Raw genomic sequence first — 23,627 nt, forward strand, 5'->3', positions numbered from 1 at the left:
GTTATCTTTTTCTAGAAGATTTACTCTGATAAAATGATATCCTAGGGACAAGAAGTGACATTTTGTAAAAGGTATTATCCAGCAATAAACAAATCTAAAACAAAGGTTAGAGTAAATTAACAACATACATGGGCAAAGTTACATCACAAGAAAGTAGGCTTCAGGCATAGTATACAACTAATGAATTTTTTGTCACAAATGCCTTATTTTTTAATCAAAATATAATAAAAAAAATGTGTCCCAATGTTCTTCTCTAATGTGCAAAGTAAAACATTTATTGGGAGGTACACTAGCATCTTAAAATCCTGCAGCCTGACACAATCGTTCAAATTTTAAGGTGTCTTCCTCAAGAGGGCGCTTCTATTATTGAGACTGGCCGAAAAAGCAGAATCCTCCATTGGGCTGCATGCAAAACTCAGGACATTTTTGACTTACACACCACCTACACCGGGCGCGTAAATTGACGAATCGTGCCACAATGTCTTGAGGCTGTCTACACTGGACACGTCAACACAAACGTTCTAAATTGTTTCATTTGTGTAGTAGTGCCAGCGCTAAATGGAACACCCGTTTATTGTCACCAGGACATTTGTACGCAAAAGGTATGCTTGTTTAAATCCATTAATTTAAAGGATAGGATGTAAGATACCAATTGTAGTCCACCTGTGTAATCTCCAGAAAATTATAAAAAAAAATCTTTAAAACTACTGTGATTGGTGCATCCTGAACAGCGCTAAGAAAGTAACTGGTGCCACGTGTCAACACCGTTAATGAGCTGCATCAGAAGAGGTAGGACAATAATTCCTGCGTGGTAAAATTACCCAAGTTTTGGTCGGGACATTTGAGATTTTCTGAAAGCTCATAGAGACATATCCCAATTATCCCTAGCTAAATCTACCCCTGTGGTATAGGGGCATCACTGCAGTGTGTTAATTGTGTTTAGTCCCACAGACTAATGGATATGGATATTTATTCTATTCAATCCTTAAACTAATGAAACATTGGAAAAAAATATTGTTTTCAAAAAAATGTATGTAGATAAAAAAAACACAAGTTGTGAAAATTAGATTTGATCCACAAACTGTATTGAACTTTGTACAGTGAATGCCATTGTACAGACTTTAAGGCTATCTCTTACTGTCCCATTTTCCCGAGTCAAAGTTCGTCGAATTCATCCACATAAAATCCAATATGCCATCTAACCTGACTAAGGTCTTTTCAAAGTTCATTTGAACTGTGCAGCATGACTTTTATTGACATTATTTATGGATTGAACCACTAACTAAATGTGTTAGCAATTTAGGAAACGGGTTTAACTATAATGAATTGTTCTACATAATGCTATGTTCTTCCTGAAGAAGCTGGCTTCCCTCTGTATGGCAATATGAGTCAGCCAGGACAGGCTTTCCTCACATAACCCTCTGTTGGACAGGTCTGATAAGAGTCCCCTCAAGACATTGGGGCATTGAACATAAAATGAAAATATGTAATCTCGCTAAAATCTGTTTTATAACCAGCAGAACAAAGATCAATCTCATCTAAAATGCATCCTTTGCTTGACCAAGATAAGAAATCGACTCCACAATAGGTTGTCCAATATCTGACATTTTCTTCCTAGCAATTATAGGCAGGTGGTTAAAGTCAGCAGATCAATTAGCAGTCTGAATAATTACATAAGTGTTGGTAATAACCATACTGCACACTCAATTAATTGCTCCTAAAAGAGGACTGAATCCATTGGTACTCCTTTTTTTTTGTTTTTAGTTGGTGCTACAATATACACAATATAGTTGTAAATACACATCTCTCTGTCCTTTTTATGCATTTGGTGAGCTTCAAAATTAGTCATTCTAAACTATTAGTTATTAACCTACAATAACACATTGTCCCTATTTAATTTTTTTAATATGACATTTTTTTCAGGCTGATTGAGTGAGTGTATTTCAGCTGTTTATTGAGCAGTATATAGACCTCTTCAGCTTGTAATCAATGCTTCGGTGCTCTAGTGGATAGAGATTGTGTAAATTAACAAAATTTTAAGGATGAGTTCTTTTACATTGATTTATGCTCTGTCTTATAACTGTAGAACACAGCTAAATTCTACTCCCTTAGAATGTGTTTGTGGATACATTCTGGGGGGACGCAATTAAATGAATGTAATATAATATTTAACCAATATCACACAAGCAAGAGTGCGATATGGCCCTATATCAGCACTGCCATGATTTTGTTGAAATGCATCCTATTTTCTCAGTGGAAAAATAGCAGTCCAAGTGGGGTATTCCTCCCTATTTCGCGGTAGCCAGTGCGCACATATCTTTCAATATAGAAACCGCAATGTTCTCTGCCATTTTGTCTTCTCCAATGTGGAAAGTCTGGTAAGAGGTAAGCGCCTTGAGTTTTCTGTCAATAATCAGTCTGTTGTGTCTCTCAGCTGTGATGAGCCTTAATGCTGAAGTTGTTAGTTTAAGCCATTTAAAGCAATTTCCTAGCTTTAGTAGTGTAGTAGTAATCAAAGCGATCACGGAAGTGCTGTTGAATATAAACACTGAGTGACACTGACTCAGATCACGTCACAAACTAGCTAATATTACACACAATATGGTCTTTTGCCTCCAAATGCAGGCTAAAATATGTAATGTCACAAAATTGTAAAAAAAAAAAACAGATTGTAAATTACACACATTTGTAAACTTGAGGTATTACTAAAAACTCTCTATTAACATGCAAATAACTAAATGTGGAAAAACAATTGTTGAAATAATAATACAATCTTTAATGTAGGTATTATTTTAATTCCTGGAATGCCAAATAAATAAATAAATAATAGCTAATATGAATAATATTGCCAAAATTGGACAACTGTATGTATTTTAGGGTAAAACAGAATGTTTTAAATAAAGATCATGTGGCATACTCCAAATCTATAGCTAATGTAACAAAGGCACGCATTCCAATGTAAATTGGACAGTGTTGCTAATGAGGTGAGAATTGCGTTAAAGTGCTTTTAAGGATAAGAAGTGAAGACTGGAATACTGAATATTACTTTTTTCTAATTCTTTCACACTTTTCCTCTACAATTTTACACCACTCACATTCCTCCCTCTCCTCTCCCGCAAATGCCTCTTGCTCTCTCTCCTCTCTCTCTCTTCCTCCCTCCCCCTACCCCCAGTCTTGATTCGCTCTCACTTCAGCACACATTTCAAACTGACACTGCAGAGGGGGGTCAAACTCTTCAGCCGGTACTCTCAGCACCTCCTCTCCTCACTCTCTGACTGTGGTATGTTTGGAGACCCAAGTGCTGCACCATAGCCTCCCAGCCTGGATTTGGAGCAGGACTGGAGTGGTGCACCGCGTGGTGGGTGCCTCGGGCTGCCCGGCCAGTGCAAGCCGGTGCTGGAAGGCAGCTGGGCCGGGGGGAACTGGAGCAGGGAGGTTGGCACAGGGTCAGGGGAGTCAGGAAGGTGGTATGAACAGGAGCAGGGGATTGCGTTGAATGCCATGTGGGAAACTGAGGGTCTGCAGACGCTCGGCATCGTAGTGATCGTGTGCGCTTCTCTCAAGCTCCTGCATCTGCTGGGGATTATCAGCTTCTCAGAGGGTAAGAGGAGCATTGCAAGGGTCTTTACTTAGAATGATAATATATAGGAAATTGTGTTGAATATATAGGAAAATCTTGATTGAGAATAATGGTAGAATACAAAGTGTTTCTTACCATAAAAGCTGTAGGTGTCATGGGTTTCTAAAATAACTGCTCGGCCGTTTTAATCTTGTTAGACTTTGTATTGTGTGTACAAAGACATGAAGATAAAGACATATGTAATGAAAGATTAGAATATTCATCACTTGAAAGCAAATATGGCTTTGGAGATGCGTTTCAAATGTTTCTATTTGAAAAGGTCAGGAGTTTTGCCTTTTTTTTTTCAAGCCAGATGGACACAGTTATGGACCTTCCTCTCTCTTAAAAGTATTGGGGAGCACATGGGCCGGTTTCAACTTTTAATTTTTAATTACATTAAAGGGTTAGTTAATCCAAAAATTTAAATTCTCTCATTATTTATTCTTTATCCTCAGTTCATCCCAGATGCGTATGTCTTTCTGCAAAATGGAAATTAAGATTTTTTGAAGAATATCTCAGCTCTGTAGGTCCATATAATGCAAGTGAATGGTTCACTCGCATTGTATGGATCTACAGAGTTTATATATTCTTCTAAAATATTTGTTTGTGTTCAGCTGAAAAAAGAAAGTCATACACATCTGAGATGGTATGAGGTTTGAGTAAATGTTAATTTGATGAAATGAGTAATTTTTGGGTGAAATATTCCTTTAATTGAACAATAAATACTCGGCTTATGCCATTTCATTCAACAATTAACAAAACTATATTATTCCTTATTATATTCCAAAAGTAAATATGTACTAAATCAAGAATAGACTCACTTAAAAAGCTTTGTTACCAGGGGCCTGGGTAACTCAGCGAGTAAAGACGCTGACTACCACCGCTGGAGTCGTGAGTTCGAATCCAGGATTTGCTGAGTGACTCCAGCCAGGTCTCCTAAGCAACCAAATTGGCCCGGTTGCTAGGGAGGATAGTCACATGGGGTAACCTCCTCATGGTCACTATAATGTGGTTCGCTCTCGGTTGGGTGCATGGTGAGTTGTGCATGGATACCGTGGAGAATAGCATGAAGCCTCCACACGTGCTATACCTCTGCGGTAACACGCTCAACAAGCCACGTGATAAAATGCGTGGATTGACAGTCTCAGACGCGGAGGCAACTGAGATTCATCCTCCGCCACCCGGATTGAGGCGTGTCACTATGCCACCACGAGGACTTAGAGCACATTGGGAATTGGGTAACAAAGAAATAAAGCTTTGTTACCAGACCGAAGAAAAATCTACATTTTACAGTACAAATTTGCACCTGTAACCTGTTATTTTGCAACTGTAAAACTAAAGTATTTTTCATTATTTTGCAATCATGTCCATAAAATAGTTTTTTTTTCATACAGAGTTCCTTTAAAAACCTATCCTAAAAAAAAAAAAAATCAGGGTTCAGTACAAGATAAGCAAAAAAAGAAAAATTCAAACTGGCAAACCCTAGCATGGGAGGCAGACGTGCTAACATGAAGGCTATAAAGTCATGGCTTCTAGCCACAGTCGCTAGTGCTTCTCTTAAAGGTGCACTGAGCGATTCCTGAGTAACACTGTTGATATTCGAACTCAACTGCCAAAACAAACAAACCCCTCCCTTCATTGCTCCTTTGGAAGCTTCGCCACCAAATTCATTACGTTGCTGTTGCTAGGATAACTTGCAGAGAAGATGAGATGGTTTTACGCACACCAGCTCCAGACACTCACAACTCTCCTGCTGCTAATTCTAACATCACAACAACAGCATATTTGGGTTCTGTGAAACATATCAAAATGTATGTTACACAACTATCGAGAAGAAAAAGAGCAATTTCTGCATCTGTCTTCAAGCCTTTTACCTCTCGGAGGAAATCTCTCCACTTCTGAGAAGCCTTGCCAATGTTGACATGGCTCCTAGCCATCGACTTATCATAATCCTTCTTTTTTATTTTATATTCGTCTGACATTATTCTCTTGGTCTGTTTCTCAGCCATTTGTCCTCCTTGTAGTTTAGAAAGTTCGAATCAGCCAGATTTGCTGTCGCTCTTCGAATTAATTTCATTCTTGCTCTGCCCCCACCCCCCATCCTGTGCATGCACAAGAACCACCTCCTGTTGTTGATTGGCTGGAGTAGTGTTGTGTGGATTGGTCCAGTCCACTTTGTTTTTGTCCCATTTACAGAGCCAGGGCTGTGCCCACCCACAGAACGGACAGCTAGCAGAATGTGAGGAGATATATGCAGAATTTGACAAAAAGTGTACTGGATTAGAATTACTGAGTGCATCTTTAAGGCAAGGAGAGTGAGGTTTACACTGCACAGCTATCATATACCTAGTGGTGTAGTGGTGTCTGAAGAGGTGGGCATACTGTGAATTTATGAAGGAAACCCATCCCCATTTACATTTATATACAGTACATATGTAAAATGTGTAAGAAATATATTTTTACTTTTATTTTATTTTTTTTTCAAATTGGCTGTTGTTATTATAATCCCACATGAAATTACAACATGTTTATCAGGGCAAGTTATAAAACTCTAATTAATAAACTAATACATACATAATATGCAATAAACAGTTAAGCAGTGTACAGCTAATGTAAGTGTAGTAATGTTCACGTTAACATGTTATCTTGTATTACCATATATAGCCTACATAAGAATTAATGGTTATTTGTTTTATTTGTGTACTAAAATGTTATATTATGTGTATATTGAAATTGTTTTCCTAGTTAGAATTATACATTTAAATTATTTGATATCACAAGAAAAAGGCACAAATGACAGCAGTGAAAAGAAAGACATTTGATATATTTACACAACACAGTTGTCCAGCATCTGTGAAGAGCATCAAACACTAGCATGTGTGCAATAACATGCAGTATTTTCACAAAAGTTAATTGCATAAGTTACATTTAAATGTGTGTGTGTGTATATATATATATATATATATATATATATATATATATATATATATTTTGTGGTACTCAACGCTATGCCACAAATGCTGTCTTAATTGAGCTTAACTTGTGGGCCTATAGAACCTGCAACATTCCTGTAGAAAAATGTAAGTGCAGTCTAGCTTGAAGACTAGCAGCTATACATCATCGCACCTTTAGCTAGTTAACTCCTTGCCAATCACATGTAAGCCATTACTTTATAACTCTGCTCACAATCAATCACATTGCTGTTTCAGTGTACTAACATGTCAACCTCCACCACCCCACCACCACCACCAGTTGAGTCCCGTCCTGCATGGGGGTAGGCTCCTCACCCTGTTAGACTTTGTAAGTCTAACTTACTTCATCTCCGGCAGGATATGACGGTTCCAAGTAGAACTTCTTTGAACTGCCAGACGGGGCATACACCAAAGAGAGACATTACATTTCTGTTTTATATTCATCAAATAAATGTCATCTTGAATGTCACTCTTCTTCCTGATAGAACTGATATTACTTGCTTGATGTACAATCAGTTTAATCTGCTCTATGAATATGTGACTGTAACGGGAGAACAATTTAATTTAGTGCATGATCAAAATAAGGCAAGGCAAGGCAAGTTTATTTATATAGCACATTTCATACACAATGGTAATTCAAAGTGCTTTACAAGCTTTATAAGAATAATTGAAACAGTTTAGAATATAAAATAAAATAAAATACAGTACAACAGTCGGACACACAGTTGCACAGTGCTCATTCAGTTAATGCACAGCTAAACAGATGTGTTTTGAGTCTGAATTTGAATGTGACTACTGTAGGAGCACATCTGATCTCTTCTGGAAGAGATCAGATGTAAAATTAAAAAATTAATTTGTGGTGTGCCAAACCACTATTCCCCATATAGTCCTAAACACTCACATAGAGATTTACAGAGCCCTCCTGCACACTATAATGTCACACTGTTCCATTATTAGCGGTGTCTGAGATACCAGAACACTAGGCAAAGATCATTACTCTCTTTCTTTCTGTCTCGCATGTTCTGTTGATTAAATGCACCTCTGTAGGCACCCTTTCTGTCCAACACATATACGCCTAGCTATCCAAACACAGTTTACTTTCACTATGTTTCATTTTCCAGGTTATATTTTTTGATGTCTCTGTTTTTCATCCTACATCCTATTAGCTCTAATACTGAAGGTAAATGGGCCATTTAAATGAAACCACAGTGGATCTTTTTACCACAGTGTTTCGTTTCTTTTTATGAAATGTCAAGCTAAACTAGTGAACATACACATTTTAGGATCATAACTCACTTAAGTATCCATTTAATGCAGCTTTAAAATGTTTGTTTTAGTCATTACGGAAGCTTTTACAGCTTCTGTAGCGACTAAAATAAATATTTCGGTCACTCTGAAACAGTATTCGCCATTAACCCCAATCACCAGTGACTATGCACAATGACCTAAAATAGCCATTTTCAAGGCAACTTTCTCAGAGCATACATATTTGTGAGCAAAATCAACATGGTCCAGTGAAAGACGAGACCTGACTCACCTGAGGCGATTATCCTGCACATGAAAATAACTTTCAAGCATGCACAGATTTAAAGACGACGCAAATGTGAAAACATCCATAGCGACTTACAAGCCAACATTTCCCGCACCACCACCGAATTGATTTCCATAGCTGCTTTGCTTGTTTTGCGAATGGTGCAGTTTTCAGGATGCATTGCCCAGTGTCAAGTTTCAACGCATTCAAAATATATATATATATGTATGTATGTATATATATATATATATATATATATATATATATATATATATATATATATATATATATATATATATATATAGGATATTAAAATGAGTAAATGTATTAGTATTTATTTGTCACCCCTTATTTGTTTTTAGATGCAGTTCCTATATATTGTTATTTCCACAGGGCAAATATACTATTTATCAAATCTACTTTTATTACGTATTGTATTTTAATGGGGATATAATTTATTACAACTGACAGTTACATGAGCAAACAAGGTTTGAACATCAACCGTAACAAGATCAAATTGAAATTCACTGCTGTTTAACACTTCTGTGTACAAATTTGAAGGCTTTTTATTGGATAAATACAGGAAAAGATCATATTATGCGACTACGCATTACTTTACAGAGAGCTTATGACCTGCCTTAAGAACAGGTGGTGCATCCAAAAATGATACAAAATCACACCGATCCTCCACCAAATTTCACAGTGGGTGCGAGACACTGTGGTTTAAATGTCTCTCCAGGTCTCAGTCTAACCATTAGACGACCTGGTGGAGGATCTGTGATGATCTGGGGGTGCTTCAGCAAGGCTGGAATCGGGCAGATTCGTCTTTATGAAGGACGCATGAATCAAGCCACGTACAAGGTTCTCCTGTAACCTTGTACCTGCCACCCCAATCTCCAGACATGACCCCATTGAAAACCTCTGGAATGTATTCCACCAAATATTGATTTTTGAACTCTTCCTAAGTGAAAACATTAGTATTGTGTTGTTTAATAATTAATATGAACTTGCTTTATTTGCATTATTCAATGTCTGAAAACACAGATTTTTTGTTATTTTGACCATTTGTCATTTTCTGCAAATAAATGTCCTAAATGACAATATTTTTATTTGGAATTTGGGAAAAATATTATCAGTAATTTATAGAATAAAACAAAAAAAAATATTTTACTCACACATACCTATAAATAGTCAATCGAGAGAAACTGATAATTTTGCAGTGGTCTCTTAATTTTTTCCAGAGCTGTACACATCTATCCACACTTTGTATACATCTGCTCCAGATATCCTCTTTTTTTAATAATTTTATTATTAATTTTATTTAAAATGTAACATTAACTTGGCAGTAATTTAAGCTCAGCCTTTGTAAAAAATATAAATCCAAAAGGTAAAAATGTTGAAAAGACTAGTCCCACACATCCCTAATAAAAAGCAAACAGGAGATGAAAAACAAAGTTAACTAATATTTATGAATACAACATTATTGTAAAATGTTCCTTTTTCTTTTTTTTACAAAAAGAGTGCTGGCATTTAATGATAAAAAACTGAATTGCTTAACCAACTAATTAACTCACTAATCAAGACTCGCAAAAAAACCCAATACACGGCCAATACACACCTCAGCTAAAACATCTTGAGTGGCAGCCCCTTAATTAAAAACTGTTTTCTTACCACCGACAGCAAAAGTCAAATAAAAAGTGCAGTGGTCTTCTGAAATCAAACTTCAGATTGGGACAAATCTCTCTTTTCTCTTGAGGGTTGAATATAAAGCAACCAAAACAAAGAATGTTGATCTAATTCAAAGTGCATTCCAGTGGATTTGCAGAAGGTTATGAGTTTCTTTTTCCCAGAGTTTGGTTTTAAGGCAGTTTGCTTATTACAGTGGTGCATTCTATTTTGTGAACTTAATGTATATACCACTAGCACAGGTAATGCAGATCAGTAAGACCTTTAATCTGAGAGATTATAGGGTAAGTGGGAGTAGGTTTGTGTTATCAGTCACTGACTGTGGCATAGGGCTGCACAATTATTGCAAGAAATATTGAGATTACAGTTACAACTGCAACATTTAACTAATTGTGATAAGTGACAATTGTGGTCCATGTAGGTTCACTCATGTTGCGTAAAAAATTCTATTTAATTTTCTATGTAACATGTTGTTGTTTTTTCAGTAGCTGAGCATTGTAACCAATCACAGACATGTCTGTTGCTTGCTTTGTGTATAATTGATTTAAAGTTTGAATGACAGCTTTGGCTGTTGTGCTAATATGATGCCCAACGTGAAGTTGACATTTTAGGCAACTATTCTTGATTTACTGATGTTTAAAACACCAATAGGACCACAGTTCTCATATTTTCTTGTTCTTTTTTTTCTTTTTGGATGTGTAGCCAACCCAAAGGATGGGGCTCGTAGTTGATCCACCCAAATAGGTATTTGAATAATTGTATTAACCAAAATTAATCACAATTACAATATCAAGCCAAATTTTTGTCATATGTGCCATAATCAAGATCTTGAGCATTAAAGTCCAGTTTCTTTGACCTCACCTAGTTGTATCCTAACACTGTGTTGTAGCCATTTCCTAATGTTATTGGAATTATTTGACACCAATTATGTGCCAAATAAGAACTGAAGCATTTCTTTATCATTTCTAGAGACATTTAAACATTGTTTGCTAACCCATGCTTTACAAGGTTATGTATGAGATCTTACAGAATCTGACAGGTTAAACATTACATCATCATTCCAGACTGGTTTTATATTAATAAGCCATGATAAGTGAAAATGCAGCAAGCACATATTCAGAAATAATGTACAAAAGTATGAACAAAAAGTGGAAGGAAAAATAGGCCGAACCTTTGACCCTAGACTCTATTAGGGAATTGGTAGCAGTTCTTCATGTCCCAGTCGCTCCACGGTTCAGTGACACAGAGTCCCTCCTCAAACTGGTCTGGCATCCTTTGAATATCTAACAGTGTGTGTGTGTGATCTATGCACACATATCACTTATCAGTAGAGAGTAAGCAAGCGTTATATAGGCATTTCACTTGTGTGTTAGGTGAAGTATAAATTATGGTCCTCACAGCCACATAAATACCACTCTATTTTTAAACCAAGAAACAACAGCAGGAGACATTAGCATGATATCTTTCATAAGTTTTTATTTTTAATGAAAACTATCTTGAAAATGACTAGCTGCGACAGTATACAGTATATTTGCAACTATAATGTGCAGTATAATACAAATGCAAAATAATGAAATTATATTATTTTTCATTTTTTATATATATTTTTTTATCAAGGCTGGTTGGTCTGAAACCACATCCACACTTTTATTTTTTTGAAAACTATATTTTCAGTTTCCACATCATCTATTCTATGTGTGCAGTAATGGATACGCTTCGTTTTCGGTGGAGGAAAATGCTGTTCTTGCGGATGAGAGGCTTAAGCTTAGTGAAGTCAATCAATTTTCAAACTAATATGTATTAGTGTATATGTGGCCTAACCTAAGTGGATCCAGTCAATTATGTGGAATAATAAGATTATAGCAGAGTTATGGAACCGTTTGATGATGTTGAACCCTAAGATAACCAGAGCTCACTTCTACGATTCAAGAGTCAAATGTTGATCTATTTTTGCAGTATCATTGATTTCTGATTTGCCTGGCTCTATATGTCATGTACAGTAAACAAATGATATATTGTTGGTAGATTAACATGCCGATGTGACAGCCCATTCTTGTCTGAGAAGGTGGTACTTAGATAAAGCTACAATATTTACATTTATGCATTTGGCAGACGCTTTTATCCAAAGAAACTTACAGTGCACCTATTACAGGGACAATCCCCCCGGAGCAACCTGGAGTTAAGTGCCTTGCTCAAGGACACAATGGTGGTGGCTGTGGGAATCGAACCAGCGCCCTTCTGTTTAACAGTTATGTGCTTTAGCCCATTACGCCATCACAATATACATCAGGCTTATCTTGCAAGCCAAATGTCTGGCAAACGGCACAGTGCCAAAGCCTCAAAGCTAACTGGAAGGACACAGCATAGTAAAATCTGGATTTATTTTGAAGCAGTTGCTGATAAAAGCAAGTGTGTCATCACTGACAGCGATGGGATATTTGTGGTGCCATGCAAAAGGGGAAGAAAACTAAAACAATATTACTTAGACTAAATATAATTTTGCTCCAGGATGTTAGGTAGGATTGAACATATCACAACCCAGGCCCCAGAGTTCACAGCTTTGGTCCTGTGTATCTCTGAGCCTCTTTGTACTTTTGAAATTGTCCAAGGTCACACATTGAAAAAGACCCAGCAAATTGCTTTTAGCAGCTTTCTATTTCAATGGGATGGCTCTAAAAATGACCTTTTTTACTTAAGAGAGAGTTTTCATCCAAAAGTGACAATAATTAAATTATGTACTGACTCTCATGTAGTTCCAAAACTGTATGGCTTAGTTCCGTGGAACTTAAAAGGACTTGTTATGCAGGATGTTATGGTCTGGCAACCTCAGTCACCATTCACTTCCATTGTATGGAGAAAAAAATTGCCTTTATCCCTCTCGTCGGCTTGATTAGCCTGATTATGGGCCGGGCGTGTGTCATCATGGCCCGGCCCCGCCCTCCTCACTACAATTACATTGTTGAACTTGTTTTTCCCATTTTAGCCATAACAGAACAGATAACAGATTTTGACATATCCCTTAGGCTCCAAACCCTTTATATAACCTATTATAACAGCATGAGCAGAAATTCTGATGCTTGGAGGAATTGACATGTTGTGGGCTACATATGTTTATATGACACATTAGCCTTGTCATTTGGAACCTTGCCTATAGTGTAATAATGAGCTTATGCATGTTGTATGTTCCAGGCCTTCAGATCAAATCTGCGATTATATGTCTGTGTGTGTACAAATAATAATTAGAGAAAATATTGCAACCAGATATATTACCATATAGCTGTGAATTACATCATAATTGTGCTACAATAAGGGCATATTTTTTATAAATGCCACTCTTGGGAGGTTTAATTCAGGGCACTATAGAAAGAATGGCTCGCATTTGTAATAACATATAAGTGCTTAGGAAAGAAGTTGAATTAAAAAAAAAAAGATTTATTTTCCCTTTTGATGTTTTGGGCCTGGTTTATTTGATAGTAATTTTTTTTCTTTAAACATGCACAAAGCTATTTAAATAGTGAGTTATGAATAGCATTGTTAGAAGACTTTATAATTAATGAGACTGTTTCTCAAAACATTTTGCCATATTGTCAAATCCCATTTTGAGTTAATAGACTTGAAGATAATTCAGTGCGGATGATTACAGGCACTGGATTTTCCGCCCTGTAATTTTACTTCAAACCAATACAGGCAAATATCCTCCAACAGCGTTATTATGAGTTTAATTAATTAACTAAATGTGGAAGAATTGTGCCAACTAATCCTGCACCAGTGTGCTGTATGAATAGTCATAACATGAAGATGCACGCCATCCAATATTTATGAGCTTACACTTTTGTAGGATATTTTTTTGTTATTAAGCTTGCTTGTTTGGTTGGTTTAGCTGAGACTAAATTTCTCTCATCTCCATTTAAATGGTTAGTTCTGTAAATCTGTCATCAGTTATTTCCAAAAAACTTTCATGATATTGCTCTTTTTTTTCCCATACAATGAAAGTGAATGTTGACTGAAGCCAACATTCAACCTTGCTGTTCCAAACTTATGACAGTCTTTCTTTCATGAAAAACCGTTTCATGTAGAACTGGATGAGTAAATGGTTGTGGCAATGTTTGAGAGATCAAAGGATTGGCCGTAGCTGTGCGGCCAGTTGTAAGGCTAATTATTCACTCCAGTAAATCGATACTGGTTCATTCAGGGTAACAAAATATAATTTTGAACATTTTATTCATTAATAAGTTTCACAAAACAAGTCTCAAATACACCAGCTTTGTTGGTGCACTACACAAATTATTGGAAAATCACCAGGTTGTATCCCTTTAAACTACTTATTTGGTCAATAATTAGCCATTAGGTTTGACTGTTTATATATAGTGGTAAACTTAAATGGGATTTCATAATGACACAATGTCTATACCAATATCTATAAAGCAGATGGGAAGTACAATTCCAATTTATATAATACAATTTTACAATATCAAATAAGATTGCAAGAAAATTGCTGAATTTAAACACAATGTTTACAAAAAATTCACAATAAATATGTGAAAACAGAAAATGTGCATCCACTAACAAGCAGTCGGTATATCATGGAACTGACATGCCCAATTGGTCAATACTGATAATGTTAAAATGGCCACATATTAGCCTGGCTCCTATCACTACTTATTTATCAGCATAGGTATAAAAGTAAATGTCTTATCTAGATGAATGGGGAAAGACTATCAAAATTATGTTTCAAAAATATATTTCAAATAAGTAGTAAAATCAAACAACAAAATGGAATCAGAAGTTTTGTTTATTTTGCTCAAATAATACAAAAATCTTGTGTTTTTTAGATTGGTCCACTGAATGCATGCATGTGTTATGGAATAAACAAACAAATTATTACTCTATCTATCCTGGTTCAATACAAGTTGATCTCAATCGACAGCATTTGGGGCATAATGTTGATTACCACGAAAAATAATTTCGACTCGTACCTACTTGATATTAACCATTTTTATTGATTCCATTCACAAACAAACAAAAAAAAAACATAACATAAGAACGCACTACAGATTTCACAAATGATTAGAACAAAAATAATTATAACATAAATAAAAAAATATATATTTTTTTAAAATGAGAATGCACATACTCATTTAAAACTCCTTTGATCTCCTGAGAATGATCCCTCTGCCGATCATAATTCCAGCTAGGACCCAACTTTTTATATGTCTGTCCCCTATATTAATGACCACCCCATCGCCTAAGATACAGAGTCTGGGGCAAAATGAAAATTGAGTGTCCAATACATCACACATAATGCTCTGAACCATCAACCAAAATTCTTGGATCTTAACACACCACCAAAAAAACATGGGTTGTTTCCCCATCTTCTGATTGGCATCGCTAGCAGGTGGGTGTGTCTTTAAGACCAAGCTTATACAATCTAGAGTCTCTCCTCCAATAACAAGTTTAAATCTTTCTAGCATAATCTCTTGAGAGAAGTTGAAGCTCCATTCCCCAGAATCTGAATTAACAGAGAGTAATACACTGATGCCTCTTGACCTTTTCCAAAAGCAGTAATCACCACTCCCAGAGTATCTGCCGCTCGGGGGTGTATGCTACTCCCAAAAATAGTACAGAGCAGGTGGCGCAGCTGTACAGTGCATCTAGAAAGTATTCACAGCGCTTCAAATTTTCCACATTTTTTTATGTTACAGCCTTATTCCAAAATGGATTAAATTCATAATTTTCCTCAAAATTTTACAAACAATACCCCATAATGAAAGAAGTTTTTTGAAATCTTTGCAAATTTATAAAATAAAAAAAATGGAAAAAAATCAAATGTTCATAAGTATTCACAGCCTTTGCTCAATACTTTGTTGAAGTACCTTTGACACCAATTACAGCCTCCAGTCTTTTTTTGTATGATGCTACAAGCTCGGCACACCTATTTTTGGGCAGTTTCTCCCATTCTTCTTTGCAGGACCTCTCAAGCTCCATCAGGTTGGATGGGGAGCGTCGGTGCACAGCAATTTTCAGATCTCTCCAGAGATGTTCAATCGGGTTCAAGTCTGGGCTCTGGCTGGGCCACTCAAGGACATTCACAGAGGTGTCCCGTAGCCACTCCTTTGTTATCTTGGCTGTGTGCTTAGGGTTGTTGTCCTGTTGGAAGAATTACCTTCGCCCCAGTCTGAGGTCCAGAGCACTCTGGAGCAGGTTTTCATCAAGGACATCTCTGTACATTGCTGCATTCATCTTTCCCTCAACCCTGACTAGTCTCCCAGTTCCTGCTGCTGAAAAACATCCACCACCATGCTTCACTGTAGGGATGGGATTGGTTTTGATTATGCGCTTATTCCTTACAAAGGCAGAATATTATTTTTGTCTATTGTCTCCTTGCCAGTGAACCGCCATAAAAATGTCAATGGGACCACTGTGTTATGCTTTTTTTAGCTAATTTTGGTAGAAGGGCTCTGGTTGTTACAAAGCAGGGTCCGGGGTTATGAGGTTATGGGGGCTGCTCCACCATTACTGAGAGAGACTTGTTGTGAGACATGCAGTTGGATACAGTGTATGAGCTGTCTAAACGATTCGGACCATTTTGTTAACCAGTTTGACTTATTGTTTGAAGGAATTGACTTAAATGAGTAATTCATTAGTAGATCGGGCTTCACTAGTTCTGATTTTAAATGGAATTACTACAGCAACAGAAATACGGGACACACGACATGATTTCTAAAATATTATCAGGGAAAATGTTTCTTCATACAATCTTTATACAGAGGATAATCTGCTGGCTGTTACAAACTTTTGCTGGGGGTGCTACAGGGATGCAATGGATTTTTTGGGGAGGCTGAAGCGCACACTAGTCCCTCCCTAGTTCCGCCTCTGCCATAACATTTCATTTGTACTCCGCTAATGGTTTAGGTTTGGGTTGGGGTCCATAAAATATGCATTCCTCTTCACTGTATTACATCCTGTACAGCTGAAAAGAACTCACCTCACAACTAGCTTTTGGCGATTTCTACTGCACATAAATTATGCCCTACAACACTTACTGCTTTGGCCACTGGGGGCAGTGTTTGATATTTCAGTTAGCATATACCAATTTTTGCTAAATTTTTTTAAAGGTCAACCAACCTACCTCTGCACTTTCTTTTTTAAATAAAATGAGGGACAAGTCCAAATACATTGTGGTAATCAACATAATGCCACAAATACTGTTGATTGAGCTTAACTTGTTTTTATCCTGCAAAATTCCTTTAACTAAAAGGTAGGAAATCCATTCAGTTACCATATTAAGTGTTATTATATTATTTCCTTCATTTTCCTACGAGTGATCTGTCTTCTTCTCCCTTTAATGTCTATGATTGGAAATAAAATCAAACAGATTCATTTCAGTTGTAATTCAGTGTCACATTAGATCTAATATCAACAACTTTCCAAGACACACCAGCATGTCATATTATAAAATGTGCCTGTTTCTAGACTCTTTCAAGGATCAACTCTATGACCTCTCAGCAAGGCTCCATAAAACAACAACTTTTATGATTCAAACAGACTCATAGACGGCTCTTAGAGACTGAAAAATGGCAGAAAGAGTGTATAGTGCAGTCTAACCCTACAGTGACTCTATAGTGGTGTTTTTAACATAGCTTTACAACATGCACCTTTGAATGGATAGTTCACTCAAAAATCAATTATGTTGTCATTTACTCACCCTCATGTTGTTTCAAACCTGTATGGGTTTCTGTCTTTCGTTAAACACAAAGCTACATTTTGAATTTTGTTATTTGTTTTCCATACAATGAAAGTGAATACTGACTAAGACCTGTCCCTGACATTTCGCCTTACATCTCTTTTTATGTTCCACTGAAAAAATAAACTAATATTATTTTAAAACAACATGAGAGTGAGCGAATGACTACAGAATTTTCATTTTCTTTTTTGTTGAACTTTCCCTTCTTTCTGATGCAAAATAGCATGTGTCAAGATTCAGTTTTCACATTTGCACAAAGAATTGCTTTAGAGTTCTTATCTGGTCTTAACCAAATTCATCAAGCAAAAGGCCTAGATGTGGCAGTTTTAAAACGGCAACCATCTCTTGGGTTCTCTCCATGTTGTTGGCCACAGGATATTCAAATACGTTTAGGAAGTATTCATGTTTTGTTTTTTTTACACATCTCTCTTTTCATCTCTTTTACACATTAATGCAAGCGTTGATTATGTTGTTGAGTTTTGTTAGTCCTGAGTAATGCTGAGGAAAAATGTCTTTCCTTTGTTGTCCAGTGGCCATCAGTGCGTCATTAGTGCTTGCTATTTGCCTGCTCTTTTAACTTGTTCTTCGGAAAGACCTACCTTTCGTTAAACCTCGAGAACCTAGAGAAAATGGATTCAGTGTAAGATCTTACTGAAGTTCGGAATGGATTTTACTAAACACAATGTCTACATTGAATGTACAGGTCATTGAAGTGCAATGCATATACTGTAGATCTTTCTATACTGATTTCCTGACCAATTTAAATGGATGAATTGGGCAACTAGTGAATTGACTTTTGTCTGGTAAATATCTATAAATATCTATTGCCTGTACACTGCTAAAAACAAGGCAAGTCTTATACTGAGAGTGAAAACGGTATAAATCATGTCACCAATTGTCAAGGACAGATTATGCCAAAAGCAAATGCAGCTACGATGTGTGCAGTAAATGGGAATTGTATTGTCCGGTTTGGTTTGTGATGCAGCTTTAGTTGATGTTTCTGGCTGCAAAGAATAAAACAAAGAGGCTTGAAGCTTCATTTTATTACCATCTAAACACACACCTCACAGCAGTGTCCTATAATATAGACAGAATGTGTCTGAAATAGATGTTGACAAAAGTTGGTGTCATTACAGATGAAAAGGGTCAGAATTTTGCCCACAATTTTGTCCAAAATGTACTTGAACAAAATAAGATTGATTTGCTGATCCATCTGACAAACACAGGTTACAAATAGGTTTCGACAATCTAGACTGTAGATATTAAAGTACAACAATGATTCTCATCCATATTAGACATCTTTAAAGCTATTAAATTCATCCTTAAAGGGATAGTTTACACAAAACACAAACTCTGTCATCATTTACTCACACTCATGTTGTTCCAAACCTTTCTGACTTCTGTTGAACACAAAAGATGATAGGCAGAATGTTAGCGACTGACAACCTCAGTCACCATTCACTTTCATTGCATCTTTTTTTTATTTACAAAGATAGAACATAGCGTCTAAGGCTAACATTCTACGTAACATCTCCTTTTGTGTTTTCACAGGAAGATAGAAAGTCATAGTTTAGAACAACATGAGGGTTGGGCTGGGTGAATTATAGAATATTCACAATATAATCCCGATGATTTTAAATACTATCAAATTAAGCAATATAGTGAATATTGAGGGGATTTTAACGTGCTTTTTTTTGGCTATTAAGTTGCAAATTATTAGCTCTTTTCACTATCCTTCAGGGCTGCACAATTAATCTAAACAACACCAACATGGTGATATATTCATGTGATTAATAAACTACAAAAGGCTCCAATTAAAGACAGCTAAACATGGCCTGTGTGCACTTTAGAATTAACCGGTGACACGCTAATCTTTGCATGTGCAGGGCTTTCTTTGTAAGAAAACTCTGTAGATGTTGTTGGCCATTGTTTAAACAAAGGGGGTTTTTGTAGGAACTGTAAGAGTAATGACTAAATGTCTTTGAAGTGCACATTGATGCAGTGTCCTTTGTTATTTGGCTGATGAAGGCTTTAGTTGGCAGTTAATTTATTGTCTATGTATTCCATTTTAAGAGAGAGTGTGGTCCATCCAATGACCAAGATGGTGCTGGCAGAGGTCAGTTAGGTGCATCGCAGTCCGGCTGGAAGCTTGTGGCAATTCATTTCGGTGAAGTCTATCCAAGCGCCGAGGTTCAGGCAAGTAGTCTCTTACTCCACAAGGCTTGTAGTCGAGGGTCAAGCTTGTGGCAGTTCATTTCAGTGAAGAATTCCATCCTAAGTCTAAGGTTCAGGCGGTAGCAAGTAGAATATCCCGTCTTATGGTTAGAGATGGCAGTAGCTCATCCTCTGTGAAGTCCATCATAGTAGACTGAGTTGATGCAGGCAGTGATGATTGCTGTCTGGTTGGTACAGGCTGCATGTTGTGGTCATCATTCAGTGAGCCATAGCAGTGGGAGTGGACATCGGGCTGGACAGGAGCTGTATCTGTCAACCTCATAATATGTGTTCAGAGAATGAGACAGGAATACAACTAGAATAATATTATTGCACATGGCATTCAATTTAAAAGCAAAGTCATAGAATATGATGTGTTTCCGGTTCCAGAAGACCTGACTAATGCGGCATAACTATGAGTTCAGGGATAAATTAGGTGGATGCCTGGCTGATCGTTTTTTAGTCTAGTCTTCAAATGTGAGAGTGTGCCTGAGTCTCGAACAAGGCTAGCAAGACTTTTCCAGTGTAGGGTAATAGAAAAATTATTAGTGGATTTTGACATGCTCAGTTATTATTAACAGGCCATGATTTTGCAATCGTAGTGAACGTGATGGATTATAGTGTGATAGAAGGTTGCTTAAGTAGGAGCTAGAACGTTCAAAGAATTTAAGTAATGAACTGAATTTTAAAGTTAATACAAACCTGAACAGGTAACCAATGTAGCGATGATAAAATTGGGCTGATATGATCATATTTCTTGGTTCAAGTTAGCACTCTATCTGCTGCATTTTGAACCAGATGGAGCTTATTTACTGAGCATGCAGGACATCTGAGGTGGAAGAATGCTGTTCTAGAAACACTGGATAAGTGAATGTCAAATGAAAGATTTCCATCAAATATAACACCAAGTTCTTTACTGTCAAAGATGATGCAGCTGTACAACCATTGAGTCAAATTATAATATCTTATTTATAGTGGTCCAATAATTAAAACCTCTGATTTGTCACACTCATAATTAAATAGAAGGAAATGTCTAGCCATCAAATCCCTAATATCATTCAAACAATTCGATAAATTGGAGAATTGGGATATTTCTACAGGTTTCGAGGAAATACTGCACACGCTCACTGTGAAATCGTAAGGATTCATACGACTTTTCTAAATTTGGCTAATTCGTATGATATCGTATGACTTTACTACAGCCAATGACATCACTTCCATCTAATATGCAACAATTACTTGCTTCTGTCATACACAGCAACTTCCTATTATCTTTACACACTCTACTGATTGGTTAGGTTTAGATAAGTGCTTTGGGGAAGGGCGTAATATTAATAAGCATCTCCTTAATGCCTTGTGTGTGAAACTCGTGCTTACTTTCGCATTAGACATCCGGGCATTTGCGTGTGATTGAATCCTACAAATTCATTCAAACAAACTCGTACGAAAACATACGAAATAGCCAACTCGTAAAATATGTATGAATTTTCATGAGTCTGGGTTGAGGAAATATATAGTTGGGGATTGTCTTCATAACAGTGAAATCTTATTCCATGGTTCCTGATGCTGTCTTCCAGGGGAAGAAAAGCAGAGGCCCTAAAACTGATCCCAATTCCCAATATTAGTAACCGCTCCAATTATTACACAAATCTACAAAGGCGGCACATTATAACAGAAACAAATGACAATTTCACCAGATGGGTTTCAAAAAGAGTTGTTTTTGCACACCTTGTTCATTCACAAAAAACATTTCAGTAAAAAGAATGCTTTTTATTAAAGCAATATGTTTCATTGTGCTGTATATAAAATATAAAAGTACATATGATAATGAAATCATTCTCCCTTGTGTTCCTTAGTGAAAAACTGTGGGGGAACATACCTTTATTATTTTAAAGTAGATTTTTATTTAATGCCTATAAATATTGAATCTTCTTGGTTACAATGACTGTTTGGATGAAATGATGGTTGCTCTGATAAAAAAAAAAAAAAAAAACATGAACCATTTCAGAGCAAATACATTGATATTTATTGAATATCGTCAATATGCTGAAAAATGCAGTAGCCACATCGCCCAGCCTTATACTGTATATGGGCAATAAATGAACAATGGACTTTCCCTTTAACAACAGACGAAACTCGGGACGTGTGACCTTTTATGTGTGTATGTTTTTTTCTTTAAGTCAGCATTTCATGCAGACTGACCTCAATATGTAAACATGAAATCTGCTATTCACTATCGACCTGCAGAATAATGACATCTTTGGATGTGCCATATAAACACTTCACTATAATTTGGATGGAATAAAATGTTTGTGCTCTGTCTTTTGACGTTCCAGTCTCTTATCTGATAATTTTAGCATGTCAGTATGCATTTCGTACTTAAATATGTTATACTTAAAGGTGGCGTGTGTTATTTCTGCCGTGTGCTGCTAGTGGCACCGAACAGAATTGCAAAAATAATTAAAGGTTTGCCGGAACACTTCCCATTTCTGCATTTACCTGCTAATGTGCCTGATGTTATAGTGTAGGTAAATGTACAGAAATATATTCCCATTTCATCTTTGACCAAGAGCAGATGTGTTTCTGAGTGGCTCATTATACAACACATCTGCTGAGGTTGTCAATAACTAGTCAACATTTTTCTTATAAAGATGAGGAGGTGGTGCTGGTTGAAGGGGAAGGGTGGTAACATAATAGCTGCTAAGCATTTCATTTTGATTCAGAAACCTCTCAGGGGTCCTTCAAACTTTTTTCTTTGTGATAAGTCAGTCATTATACCCGACGTACTTTAAACAAAGCAAATGTCAACAACTTTAAAAGAATGTTCTGCGGTCAATACAAGTTAAGCTTTATCGAGAGCATGCATTGCAATTCAGAATACGTTTTAAAATACACATGTAAGTATAGCCACCAAACATGAACTTTGTACATGTTAAAATGAGACTAGTGTGATGGAATTGATTATAAACCTTGTCTATGCAATGTTATATCAAATGTTTCAACTCTTGTCATGATTATGTAATAACGGTAAACATTGTAACTTGCGCACAATATACATAAGGGTACCAGAAAGTGATTATTTATATGGAGCAAACGCCAACTACAAGGATTTGGTCAGTAATGCATAAGCATTAAGTTCATTATAGCCCCACCACTAAAAAGATGATTTAGGCAACTATACAGCTCAATTAACACATTTTTGTATGGAAGAATGAATCTATTAATATTAATAATAAACAGAATATTTTTGCTTCTAAACCCCCTTGGATTGCCACTGGAATATTTTGATTTCTTGCTCATAGTAAAACTAAGCAATTTGGTCACAAACTTGAGCCTTGTGTCATTTTGATACTATGTAGGCTTTAAACTTAGTAGTACTATGCACTTAGTAGCCACTAAGCAATAGTTCACTCAATAATTACAATTCTATCATCATTTACTCACCCTAATTCAATCCCAGAAGTGTTTGACTTTCTTTCTTCTGCATAACACAAAGATCTTTAAGAAGAATACCTCCACTCTGTAGGTCCATTTAATGCAAGTGTCTTGTCTTCCATGGCGGAGAGAAAGTCAGATGGGTTTAGAACAACTTGAGGGTGGGTAAATGATGGCAGATTATTTTTTTATTTTATTTTTTTTAAAGTGAACCATCTATTTTACTAATAAAAGGCGTAATGTATATAAAATGAACAATGCTAGATATAAAACTGGATTTTAAAATTTTCTTCAGAAAATGTGAGTGGTGGTTGCCCATGCAAAACATGCTGTCATGATGCTAATGTGTCGTGGGTGGTTGCTAGGGCATTGCTATTTGGTTGCTACAGGCTGTTCTGGCTGTTTGCTATGTGGTTGTTTACTGGC

The 23,627-nt window shown here is 36.4% G+C and overlaps 1 protein-coding gene across 5 annotated transcripts in view; it reads left to right on the plus strand.

Moving 5' to 3' along the window:
- LOC127654638 (Kv channel-interacting protein 4-like) overlaps positions 1 to 23,627 on the plus strand; it is a 238,566-nt gene that overhangs the window by 182,674 nt on the left and 32,265 nt on the right. Inside the window, exon 1 of one of the 5 annotated variants that reach the window (XM_052143073.1) lies at positions 3,300 to 3,601. The exons of the other annotated variants lie outside the window; for them this stretch is intronic. Within the exon in view, the coding sequence (XP_051999033.1) occupies positions 3,502 to 3,601 (100 nt within the window). The 5' untranslated portion in view covers positions 3,300 to 3,501. Of the gene's footprint in view, positions 1 to 3,299; positions 3,602 to 23,627 lie in introns of those variants that run through there. 5 annotated transcript variants of the gene reach the window in all.

Source organism: Xyrauchen texanus, chromosome 1 (assembly GCF_025860055.1).
Source record: "Xyrauchen texanus isolate HMW12.3.18 chromosome 1, RBS_HiC_50CHRs, whole genome shotgun sequence".
In the NCBI taxonomy this organism is placed as follows: Eukaryota; Metazoa; Chordata; class Actinopteri; order Cypriniformes; family Catostomidae; genus Xyrauchen; species Xyrauchen texanus.